Raw genomic sequence first — 13,237 nt, forward strand, 5'->3', positions numbered from 1 at the left:
GGAGCACTTCATGCCCAGCTGAAATATGGGAAACTAGGCCTCCATCCCCTCACCTTTAAAGGGGCTTCCTTCAACCCGACCCCTTTCAGAGCTCCTCCAGAGGCTCATGGGCTCCAGTGGGCAGGAGCATTGCCTTAAGGAGCACGGAGGTCAAAGAGATGCCACGGTATCTGCAAAGGGTGTGGGACTCCCATTCAGGAATCCAGATTTTCTGGAGTGAAACCGGCAAAAGGCAGGTTGGAAAACTAAAGCAGAACCGCATACAGGTATGGAATTTAAACGCCACCAGGTACAGAAGTGTAGAGAACTGTAGAGTCGTAGCAAAGGGAGCAGAAAGAGGGATGGAGACATGGAGAAACTGAGGGTGAGCCAAAAAGTAAACCTGGAAGATGGCATCACCCTGATCCTCAGAAGCCAACAGAGGCTGGCCCACAATTCCATGGGAGGTAGACATAGAGAACATGGCCCATGCTGGACTCAGGAAGCAATGCACTACATTAAAACATGGAGACGGTTTCTTCCCCTTTGGGCGTGACATGAATATAACAGAGGTTGTTATTCATGTCAGGTCATGGGACAAAAAGGAAAACATTTGTAGTTACTATGTGTAAGTTATTGGGAAGACACAAGTTCATAATGCAGTTTGAAAGGAAGGGGCTGGGTTAGACGGCCTCGACTGGCTATTTTAAAACTGGGTGTGGTGGCACATGCCTGTAATCCCAGCATTTAGGAGTAGACAGAGGATTAGGAGTTCAAGGTCATCCTTAGCTACAAAGCCAGTTTGGGCTACGGAAGAGCATATCTCAAAAAGTCAGAAATGGAGACTGTTCCAGCTTGACAATCTACAACAAATCAGAGAAAAACCAGGAGAAATAGCCCTAAGTATACAGAACCCTTCAGGAGAAGACAGACTAGAAAGAATTTCTAGTGAAATTCTGAAGAATAAAAATGTAAAAGTGGAAAAGGCAAGAAACAAATTATTAAAATCTATTATCAGTAATAAGTCAAGGTAAAGTCAAATACCTTATAACACCAGGGTAGGACACATACAAAGAGTAAAGTTCCAGTAAACAAATATGCAAAGGACACTGACAGATAATTCAGTCATGATGAAGAAGAATAAAAACACTTATTTTTTGTGTGTGCATGTATGGGAGGGCATGTGCCCTGAAGCACACATGGAGGTCAGAGGACCATCTACAACAATCTCTTTTCTCCTACTACGTGAGTTCCAGGGATTGAACTCAGGCCATGTGCTTGGTTGCCTGTGCCCTCATACACTGGGCCATCTGGCTGGCTGACTAACAATTAACAGTTTTTTAACAAGCAGGAAACCCTATAAGGTCATTCATAAGTGACAGACAGAGACCACTGTTATTCTATCAAATGACAGAGATTTAAAACATATGACCTCAAAATGTTAACGGAAAATCTCACACAGCAGTAGCAGCACCCATGTGAAAAATCATGTTCCAAATTAGCGCTCTCTCTCTCTCTCTCTCTCTCTCTCTCTCTCTCTCTCTCTCTCTCTCTCTCCTTTTTGGTTTTTCAAGACAAGAGTGTCTCTGAGTAGGCCTGCTTGTCCTGGAACTCACTTTGCAGACCAGGCTAGCCTTAAACTCAGAACACAGATGGTCGGCCTATCTCTGCCTCTCAAATGCTGGGATTAAAGGCATGCACCACCAATGCCCGGCTCCAAATTATTTCTTAAAAAGCAAAAAACATGAAATGTGGAAAATGCAGTTAAATGTGTCTTCATAATACTATGGTGATGGGGGGGTACATTCTAAGGAGATGGTCTAACAACGGAACATCACATTAGTGTGAACAACTGGAAAGTTCTTAAAGAGAATGTAGGTGACAAATGAGTGAAATACAAAGCTCTTTACAAACTGACAAAAATTGTGTGGAAATGAAAACGCACAGCTGTGCATTGTGACTGCATTGGTTTGGGGATTTGTGTAATGCTGTATTAAATATGGTCCCCAAGAACAAGAAATCATTCCCTGAGCATCACCCAACTAATGGGCTAACCCTGTGCTTAGCTGGGGGTACATGACAGGCACATGGTAGCCAAGCCACCTTTTTCTAAGATCTTATTTATTTGGTGTGTGTGTGTGTGTGTGTGTGTGTGCTCGCATGTGTGTTTGAGACAGGGGCTCACTACCTAGACTGGCCTGGAGCTTGCTGTGTAGATCAGGCTGGCCTTGAACTTACAGAGATCTGCCTGTGCCTGTCTTAGCCTCCCAAGTGCTAGGATTAAAGGTGTGTACCACCATACCTGGCCATTTCATTTTCTTTATAGTGTGGTCCAACTGCCGGCACAGAGAGAATTTTGAAGAGTGAACTAAGTATAAAGTAGCATTTCAGTTAATCTGTGATATTTACAAACTATTCTGTCTTACCTATTTGGTAATTTTCTTCAACCACAAGAAGTGGTTGGGGAAAAAAGAGCATATCTACACATTTCACACATGAAACCTTCCCAGGCTCTCAAATGTAACACCAACATAGTGAGGAGCCATGTGCATTTCCTCTGGGAGATCTTATATATTCAAAATCTAGAGTGACTGAAAATGTGATGGACTGTTTATATAGTGGAATAAACAGATTGTAAAACGGTGGAAAGTAAACCATGTTGAGAGTAGTCTGTCTGAAGAAGACTTAGGACTGGGGACACATAGCTCTCTGCCGAGAAAGTGCTGGCCCAGGATGTGCAAGGCTCTGGGTTCAAGTCTCAGCAAGAATAGGAAGGAAGGTGAGAGAGACTAGCTTGGGCTGGGGGGTGGAGTTCAATGCTAAAGCAGATGCCCACCATGCACAAAGTCCTAGGTTTGAGCTCTGGCACCTTGCCCCACCCCAAAAAAGAATAAACTGGACTTGGATGGTTTATCTTCCGCCCTATCATAAACCGTTGTGTAACTGGCCATCAAAGTTCCTCCATGAGACTGTATATTATCCCACAATTGGGATAAGGCTCTCTTTCCCATGTATTTGTTTCCTAGCACACACAATTTCTTATAGAAGTGCCATGCTAATGTTCTTCGTGCTTTTCTTTTACCAAAGATGCTTTACTAATTACTTATGAAATAAAAGCTGGGTGTGTTTGTGTGGTGTATATGCACCTTTTGTGAGTGGAGGCTGAAGAAAGATATCAGGCACCCTGCTTTCCCAACCTTCATCTTATTCCTGAGACGAGGTGCCTCAGTGAACCTGGAGCTAAGGCTGGGTCAGTAATCCCTGGTGATCTACAGTGCTGGGTGACAGGCCTGCAAGGCCACCATATTTTTATTTGGGTACTGGGATCCAACCTCAGGTTTTCATGCTTACACGGCAAATACTTGTACACTCTGGGCCATCTTCCCAGCCCCTAGCTCTGGAATCTTTCAGACAAACAATTATTTATAAGGAACCAATGCTAGGTGATGCCTTCTCACTCCTTACCTTCTCCCACCCAAATCTCACATGGAAAACCCTGATTCCAAGTTTGTCGCTACATGACTTGTCAAAGAACATGCTTTTGCTTTTAATACCCGTTAAAATGGCACACCTTGATTAATCAAAGATGCAAACAAAATGGTCAAATACCCTTATTACATGCACTCTATACGATGTATGGCCAAGAGACTGCGCTGAAAATGGGAGGTTATATTAGAAATATCAAAGGGCAAAGGGCTGTAACTTATGTGCAGAAATCAGTCATTGTTACTTTAACTACTAAGATGTGTGTCTGTCATTACCAGTTTGTCTTTCTGTCGTTCACCATGGATGAGAAAGCCGCTTCGTCCATTGCCTTCAGGGTGCATGACCTTACACACCCCAACGCGACTGATCCCGCCTCCTTCCTGTGGGAACCATCCCCCGCTGGAGTCATCTCTGGTCATAACCACAGCCTTGACACGCACAATATAGCTGTCACTAAAACGACAACAAGAAGGGGCATGACAACAGTCTAGTAGCTGCAGAACATGCTTTCTGGGGCAAGACACTTCTGATTTGTCTGCAGATACGGCTGACAATAACCTTAAATGGGAGCCCATCTTGACATTTAGGAAAAACAACATGTAATGCAATATAGAAGTCATCTTAAAAGAGACACCCACTAATCATCACATTTCACTAGTGAATCTCTGAAGATACACACGGGCACAACAATCTCCAGTTTCTGCGTGCTAAGTATTATTGAATGAATAAGCTAATCTCTAGAACTGGACATCTATCTGACTTGGAAAGTCAAGCCTATTAACTTCAAAGGGATGTTACAACCTTAATTTTTTAAACTTAGTTTATAATAAATGACCAAGCTTTAACATTTTATGAATTTAAGAATCCTATTTAGCAAGCAATATAATAATCCACTTCTAAATTACATGGTCACAATTCCATGCACCACTTATATAGGTGTGAAGACTTTAACTCACCTCTACACACTTACAGCCTTTGCTTATAATTTCCTTTTTTTCAGTCTAAATACATGATTTTGCCCTAAGCCCTACTATCCTATTACCTAAAATCCTTTTCCCTATCCCATTAGAACACATATTCCCATCTTGTATATACCAGGCATGGTGCCAGAATTGGGGGAAGCAGTGACATAAAATGGGGAGCCAAGGAGGACTGTGTGCCACCTCAGCACTCAGGGACAGATTCCACAATCTCAGAGACATCCTGTCCTGCCCCGGCCCCCTCCATCTCTGTTCACCTCTCACCCACTTTCTGTGATCTGCTGCTGTGACTTCACTGCCTTCCCACACTCAGGCAACATCTTGTCCCACACAAAAGTCCCTTTGCTTTCTTTACCTAGACTCAGTGGAAGGTGCCAGTGGAGGATCTCTCAGGCAAACACACCCCCTGCCCTGGTCTAAGAGAGATGTGTGCATCACTAAACCATTCCCTACCTGCCTTCAGTTTTCTTCAACTCTAGGTTCCACCCCCCAATTCCATGAAGACTTTACCAGACCGGCAAACTGCCCCATCCCTCTGCACAAAACCTAGTGTGTCACCAGTGGCCCTGAGGATTTTTCTGATAACTGTGCATCTTGTTTCCGGGACTCTTCTCTTTCCATGTCTTTGTACCTGACCAAGGCTACCCATGCACCAAGTCAATCCCTGAGATTACCACCAATAAGGGCACTTCCTCCAAACCTCATTTTTTTTTCCCTTTTGGATAGTCTCATGAAGACTAGGTTGGCCTCAGACTTACTCCATAGATAAGGCTATTTCTCCTTTTTCCAAATCCTCAATTACATACAGGTGTGAGCCATCACCAACATATAATTGTAAGCACCTTACTCTTCAGCCATCACAGGTTCCTCCTCTAGGTTCTAGTGCTCTTCTCTTTACTAGGGCCAGGGGTCTGACTACCTCTTCACACCCTGCTCTCTGCTCCATTCTCTACCTCTCTACCGAACTGTTAGGGCTGCTGCAATAGGTCACAAGGAAACTTTGTTCACAGAGCTTGTTCTTTTTCTGTTGTTGTTTTTTGAGACAGCGTTTCTCTGTGGCTTTGGAGGCTGTCCTGGAACTAGCTCTTGTAGACCAGGATGGTCTCGAACTCACAGATATCCGCCTGCCTCTGCCTCTGCCTCTGGAGTGCTGGGATTAAAGGTGTGCACCACCACTGCCGGCCACAGCGCTTATTCTAAGCCACAGCCACTGACCATACATGGGACATTCTGCTACATCTGCCCTCTGCCCAAAATGCCTTTGGACAGCCTCCTGCCTCCTTGCTCTGAGGTGATCAATGTGCTTGTTTCGTTGGGAAAACCAACAGCAGCAGAGACCTGCCCTCATGCCCTCATGTCTGCACAGCCTCTCCTGTCACACTAGATGAACCACGCCCCATTCCTCCACCTCAACATTCCTCTATGGCAACAATACCCATCTTCACACTTCTACCTGGCCTCCTACCAAGATCCAGACCAATGACAACAGTGGATGATGACATGTCTCTGCTTAGATGTCTAAGCCATCTCAAGCAACACAGATGGAACTCTTCCTTCTCACCCTTTTGGGGTTCTCCCTCCTTAGGGCCAGATACCCCCTTTATTACCCCATTGTTTATATGCTGACCCTACTGGTCATCCCTTGCCCTGAGGCTATTGTAGTGGTACCCTAATTGGCATCCTATGTACATACTGGTCCACCTTCCCTTCAAACAGAAAAGGTTAGTCAGATTGCATTATGTGTCCTAACAGCTCAAACCCTGCCTTATTCTACTGTTGACCTCCTCAATGCCACTCCCATCCCAATGGCCTCCTTGCTGGTCCTCCACAATTGCAGTAGCCATTTCTTATCTCATTTCTCACCTTTCTCTCCACGCATCATGTACATTCTATTTCATGTGTCTCTGCACAATGTATTCCATCAGAGAGTACTTTCCTGACATCTATATAAGCAGCCTCCTACTCCCCCAAATATATTTACATTGCTGGCTCTGTAACCTATCTGCCCACCAGGATAAAACGCCCGTAACAGTGGGGGCTTGGCTGTGTTTGTTAACCACTGCATCTCTAGGACCTACAATGGTACCTTGCTCATCAATAGGCTATAAGATCAATGGACTGAAAATGTAATATGAATAGGTTTTTCTTTTTAAAAATTGAAACTAACAAAGTCCCTGTATCAACACTCATTTGCTTAACCACAACAGCTTAACTAAGATATGGTAATAGATGTTTTTAGGGAGTACTGCTGGGAACTGAATGCAAAGCTCTGTGTATGACAGGCAACTGCTCAGCTACCGGGCTGTATGCCACTCCTTTTCTCATTTAATTGTGTGTGTGTGTGTGTGTGTGTGTGTGTGTGTGTGTGTGTGTGTGTGTGTGTGTGCCTGTGTGCACGTGTGAAGGTCCAAGGACAGTTTGTGGGAGTTGGTTCTTTCCTTCCACCAGGTGGGTCCTAGCAATCAAACTCAAGGTTGTGGCAAGAACCTTTCTTTACCTCTAGTGACTTCGGTGACCCATCTAGTCCTTTGTGTCATTTTTATTTTGAGACAGGGTCTCACTAGGTTGGCTGGGGTGGCCTTGAACTTGTCATTCTCCATCTTAAAAGCAAGGCCATGAGGTATCACATCACACCATAAACAGAAACACAAGCTTTCCCAGGTGATACAACAGCTGGAATCCTCTCAATGGTCTGGGATTGCAGGCATGAGTTACCAGTACTGGCAACTGAGACTTCCGTTTCCTTAACAGGAAAGCAGAAGGAAGCATCAGCGGTCACACATGAATATGTGCACGCAGATGGCACAGGTCACATCTCAGGGTTTAATGAGCCTGTTCTAGAGAGCCTCGAGATTGAGAACACTGGGCGTGGGCTGGTGAGGTGGCTCAGCAGGCAGAGGCACTTGTCACCAAGCCTGACAAGCAGAGTACCATATCCCAGATCCACGTGACGAAGGAGAGAGCTGACTCCCTCAAGGTGTCCCAATCTCCACACACGTACCATGACATGCCCCCCAAATAAACATAGTAGTTAACAACCATCATCATCCCCATCTTCATCCTCCTACTGGATACCACATCTTTTGATTATATGTATGTAAGCAATTCCGTAAACTATAGTAATTCCTGGGAGCTCTAATTTTCTGGCATGCAATACACTCTGTCAAATATTCTTCAAGGGGATAATGAGCTCAATGCCACAGGAAATGGCTGTGGTGGGAACTGAAGCTCTCCACACCTTGGATAAAACATAACTTTTACTTTCTGATGCTTCAGTTGTGTTTTCCTCAACTGAGGGGGGTTAAGCAGACATGAAAGGGAGAGACCTATAGTAAGTATGTTAGTGCCACTAACTCACTCCATGGAAGTATACATTTATTAGAGATAAAAAACAAAAACCCAGCCCTCAGCTCCCAGGCTACAAGGGATGGATGCTGATTGCGGCTTTTGCTTGTACCCTAGTCCTCTATCCTTCCAACTTGATTACTCCTAACAAGTGCCTTCCCAAGGCACAGTCCTTCTCCATGGGGGGAGGGGCGGGGCTTAAAACCAGACCAGGGCATGCACTGTTGTCTGGGTATCCAGCTGTATGGCCACAAGCCAACTGCTTCCTACCTTCGGCCCACTGAAGTTCCTCGGGCACTTCACCCTGCCCAGTACCGAGGAAAACTCCCTGCTCTCTCTTTCCCTGCTTTGTAAGGCTAATTAGACACCTGAAGGTGTGGGGTTTATTTAAGAGTGTGCAACAGGAAGCCGGGAGGACAGGTTCATTTAAAAATTTTCACACATACAAAAAAAATTCTAAAACTGGCACATGGTATGCCTTAGAAATATTTTTAAATCATGCTACCACCATCCAAAACAAACAAACAAACAACCCCTCCCCCCAAAAAACTTCTGAAACTATCAATTATTGCAGCATGTGCAAGAAAAGACTTTTAAACTTTAGATGTGGCCCTGAATAAAAGCCAGATCAGAAAGTGAGTTTAAGAGCCCAAGCAGCCAGTGTCATTACCAATGACACTGAGCCAAACTAGCCAGACAGGGGACCTTTCCATTTAAATGTGGTTTCTTAGGAAAAAAAGCCTTACTATCCCAACATGCTGACTAGTTTGTCCTACAACCACTCAAAATGAAAAGGAGGCAAGTGACAACCTATGGCAGGATTGGAATGCAAAGAAAGTAATTTCAAAATGGCCGTGATGTTTTTATTCAGATTTGGGGCAGGCCTCGTTACAGAAGTAAACAAAGGAACTGTAGGAGGCTGCTCCTTGTCCTGTGGAGGATGTTGCTCTTGGGCCAGGCTGGTCAGCTCTGGTGAACCTCCTCAGTTGCTGAGAACGTAACTTTGAGTTTCATTTTCTTTACAAAAGGAGGACACCATCCACCCTGCTGGTTAAAGGCTGCGATAAAGGCTGGATGTCAGAGCCACAGTGGTTAGTTGTTAGGCTCACTGCTTTTGCTGGAAGGCTGGCTTTAATTGCAAAGGTAGGTCTCTAAACCACAGCAGTCCTGTCCACTGAAGAATAAGTTTGCATAGTGTGAGCCTTGCCAGCTGTCAGGCACCTGAGGGGACAGCATCTTAGACCACCAGTCTCAACAGCAGACAGGGCTATAAAAAGCAGGATGGATGGCATTGCAGGCACACCTGCAGAGGGAAAAGTTCCGCCTGCCATCTGTGACCCTCTGCCCGCCCACTCTTCCTTCAGGGATGGAGCCAATTTCATACCCCCATAAATCCATGACCAGCCCTTATCTGATCACACAGCTTCTTTATCTCTCCATCACACAAAACACTAGGTTCACTTCCTTCCAGCCCCTTCACCCCTCCCCCAGACCTAGAGAGGGATTAGCCAGGTCCCAGACTCTCCAGCCCACTTCCCAGACGCCAGCTGAGCCAAAACACCAGCTTCTCCTGGAGCCAGGCACACTCACTTTATTTTAATCACACCCCCACACTCCAGGAGTCCTCTTTGTGCTTGAAGATTTATAAAGGCGCTTAGATTTCACCAAATTGCCCATATATGTGTATGTTTATGATGTATGCCTAGTGAGTTCTGTAAAATTAATCAGCAAGACACTGTGGCAAAGGCAAACATACTGAGAAGCCAAACGTGCTGGTCAGCGTCCATTGGTGTTGCTTTTCCAAGTGTTTGCCTTAAGTGTCAATTACTTAAGAATTCATAAAAGATGACTCGTTTTTAAAAAATCATATATTCTGAATTTGATGGGTGAGAAAAGTTATCCATGTGGTTTTACACATGGCAGTTACATGGTTTTCTGCTCTGCACAAGCCATCCAAGGCAGAGAGCACTGGCTCTGCATGCCTACTTAAATACATAGAACACAGGGTCTCTAGATTAATAACTTAAGCAGATACCATGGGTACAGTTAGTTGTTAGGCTATTATGGAAAACAGCGTTAAACCTCCGGACAATTTAGTTCCAAAGATGCCATTTCTGGCAGGGTTATAAGTCTGGGAGGGCAGTAACTCTCCTCTCAGACACCCGCAGGCAAGCTCTGTGAAGGAGTCCCATCCTTTTCTGAATATTGACTGTTGCTTCACAAGAGAAATGGCGTCGCTAGTGATGGTTAGGGAAGCTGAAAAGTGGGCTAAAGACACTTCAGAAAAAGGCTTGCTTATCAGTGAAGCTGACTACAAAATGGAATTCCAAGAGTCATCTATGAAATAACCCTTTCCCAGTATCAGGGAGTAAAAGGACTTAGCTGGGAGTCAGTGCCAAGGGACAGGCCTTTCTGAGAAAAAGCAGGCTCTTTGCCCACTCCACTGTGTTCCTATGCCTCTAAGCCACTCCTATTAACCACACCTATGTGGGCATTTTGTTTTTTAAACTGTGCAAAGTAAATTTTTAGAAATGAAACCCCCCAGTAGTGGTGGCTCATGCCTTTAATCCCAGCACTCGGGAGACAGAGGCAGCCAGATCTCTGGGCGTTCCAGGCCAGGCTCCAAAGTTAAAGAGAAACCCTGATTTGAAAAACCAAAAACCAAAAATAAAACAAAACCAACAAACAAAAAAGGACCCTCAAATATAAAATGGTATCTTAAAAAGTGTGTGCACCAAGAGCTCCTTCATCCAGACAATTAGGTCAAGAGGTCTTGCTTATATTATAGGAACCCCAGCCCTTCTGGGGTGCAGGTAGTTTCATCCTTTTCTCCAAACTGGGTCAAGAATCTATGAATCTATAAACCATAGAAAACATTCAATGAAATTCCCTTGTAGCTGGGCTGTGATAGCACACACCTTTAATCCCAGTACTCGGGAAGCAGAGGCAGGCAGGTATCAGTGAGTTTCGAGGCCAGCCTGGTCTACAGAGCAAGTTCCAGGACAGCCAGTTATAAAACAAAGACAGTTTTGTTTTGTTGAAAAAAACAATAACAAACAATCCCTCCCAAAAACAAACAAAAAATAAACTCCATTGTAGCCTTGCACCAATGAGACAGAAGCAATGTCTAGTGTTTACAGTTTACACGTGGAAGATGAGGTCAGTGTGTGTGTATGTGTGTATATGAAGTATTTACAAATACAAAATCACAGTTATGAAGTAGCAATGGAAATAATGTTATAGTTGGGGTCACCACATCATGAGGAACATATTAAAGTCATAGCATTAGGAAGGTTAAGAACCACTGGTCTAGAACATGACTAAGAATCGGCATCTCTTCCAGTATGACTGACACACACACACACACACACACACACACACACACACACACTCTCTCTCTCTCTCTCTCTCTCTCTCTCTCTCTCTCTCTCTCTCTCTCTCATATTCTCTGGGGCTTTGGAGGCTGTCCTGGAACTAGCTCTTGTAGATCAGGCTGGTCTTGAACTCATGCACGGAGCATGGTAAGTGTGGTGGCAGTGTGGACTCACACTCATGAAATGCTAGTCTGGGCTACTTTGCAGCACTTTACAGAGTTGCATTAATTAGCTTAGCTGCACTGTATTGCAGTTAGCATGAAATTGTTCATTTCACACCAAAGCAAGTACCTATCCTGTTCAGCCATCAGCCATGCTATCTCAGACCTTAACACACGCTGACCAGTAGAAAATGATGGTGAAGACCTGGCCTGGAGAGGACTGGTTAACAAATGCACTTTTTTTTTTTTTTTTTGCTGGGCAGTGGTGGTGCCCACCTGCCTCTAATCCTAGCACCCAGGAGGCTGAGACAGGCAGATCTCTTGGAGGCCAGCCTGGACTACAAAAAGAGCTAGTTCCTGCACAGCTAGGGCTACACAGAAAGAGTCTGTCTTGAAAAACAGAAAACAAAACCAAAAAGCAAAACACCTCCTCTCCAAAAGTCAATCTTCCATTCAGTACCTGAAAAGCAATTTTAGACATGCTGTCTAAGGCAGGTGACCTAAGATGCTATTGGGCCACTCTGTGTCAGTGTGGCTATCCTCAGCACCCTCCAGAGGTGATGGGGAATGGTAGCACTGTTCAGGTGAGTCTTCCTGGTTTTTATTTCTGTTTTATTGGGGGGGGGAGGCGGGAGGGGGACAGGTGCTTTCCATAATATGCCTCACGCATACTCAGCAGGAAAGGGAGACCTCTCTCTAGAACATCTGAAGAGTTTCCTTGCTTCAATCTTCACTGCTGAAAGTTCATCTCTCCACCCGGGGGCACAAGGAGCAGACACCCTGGCTACAGGTGTCTCCATCCCTAAGTGGTCCTGGTCAGTTAAGGGTGACCTCTGTCCTTCAACCTCACATCTCTCAGCTGTAGGCTGGGAACTGCACCTGTAGTTATAGAGTTTGAAAAATTGGCTCCAGGAAGTTAAGCCTGTGATATCCTCAGGCAACAAGAACAGAGCCATCAGATTCAAAAGCACGTGCAAACCACATTTTTAAAAATAATAATCTGAGTTCTTAAAAAACAGTGTGGGGGGCGCTGGAGAGATGGCTCAGTGGCTAAGAGCACCAGCACCCACATGACAGCTCACAACTGTCTGTAACAACAGTTCCAGGGGATGACACCCCGGGTAAAACACCAATGCACATAAAAAAATTAATTTTTTAAAAAAGGAGAAGAAATTCTTTTTAGAAACTAATGATGCCATAGTTCCCCGCCTGCCTGAGATGGGGATTACAGGTAGAAAGATGAGGTCACATCAGGCTTCCGCCAGCTGCAGGGCACTCTCCTCTACTCCACGCCTCTCATACTGTGATGTTCTGGTCACTGGCCAGTTACTCCGGGGACCACAAAAATGACATGCATCTGTGGTGTCTGCCGTGATTATATGCATTATATGCAACTTTTAAAAATGCTAACACGGGTACTTTCAGGAAATCACAGAAATATTTTATTCTAATAGTTTGTTAACATTCGGAACACCAACTGGAGGCAGCCCAGACTTTTTCTTCAAAAATCACTAAAACTAAAACATTACAACTTTGACATCAGTAGTTTTGGAAATAAGCTTTATTTATTTATTTTAAACAAATGTGTCTATTTGTTATAGACTAAGGGGCTGAGCTTCAGAATGACTAGTTGGAAAAAAGTGGGGACAAGAGAGCCTTGGGAGATAAAGAGTCATAGCTAAACTGAAGTTGAGGGCTCTGTCTGCTCTGCCAAGTTCATAATTAACCTAGACTTAAGGGATTTCCATCCCGAAACAGACAAACTGACCAGCCCTTTTGTTTTCACTTGAATGCAATCACACTTTCCCTTGCTCTTCCACAGGTGGTGTTCGAGGTCCATGTTTAAACCTCAAGGTCAGTTAACTAGACAGAATGAACCCCCACCACATTAAAATCACACCAGCAATAAAAC

At 44.6% G+C, this 13,237-nt stretch overlaps 1 protein-coding gene across 2 annotated transcripts in view; it reads right to left on the reverse strand.

Annotated features, from left to right (window-relative positions):
- Nucleotides 1-13,237, reverse strand: part of Spred2 (sprouty related EVH1 domain containing 2) — a 100,204-nt gene that overhangs the window by 25,602 nt on the left and 61,365 nt on the right. For both annotated transcript variants that reach the window (XM_027388069.2, XM_027388071.2), the window contains exon 2: nt 3,741-3,918. In XM_027388069.2, coding sequence (XP_027243870.1) covers nt 3,741-3,918 — 178 coding nt within the window. The remainder of the gene's footprint in view (nt 1-3,740; nt 3,919-13,237) is intronic.

This window comes from Cricetulus griseus (assembly GCF_003668045.3).
Source record: "Cricetulus griseus strain 17A/GY chromosome 1 unlocalized genomic scaffold, alternate assembly CriGri-PICRH-1.0 chr1_1, whole genome shotgun sequence".
Lineage (NCBI taxonomy): Eukaryota > Metazoa > Chordata > Mammalia > Rodentia > Cricetidae > Cricetulus > Cricetulus griseus.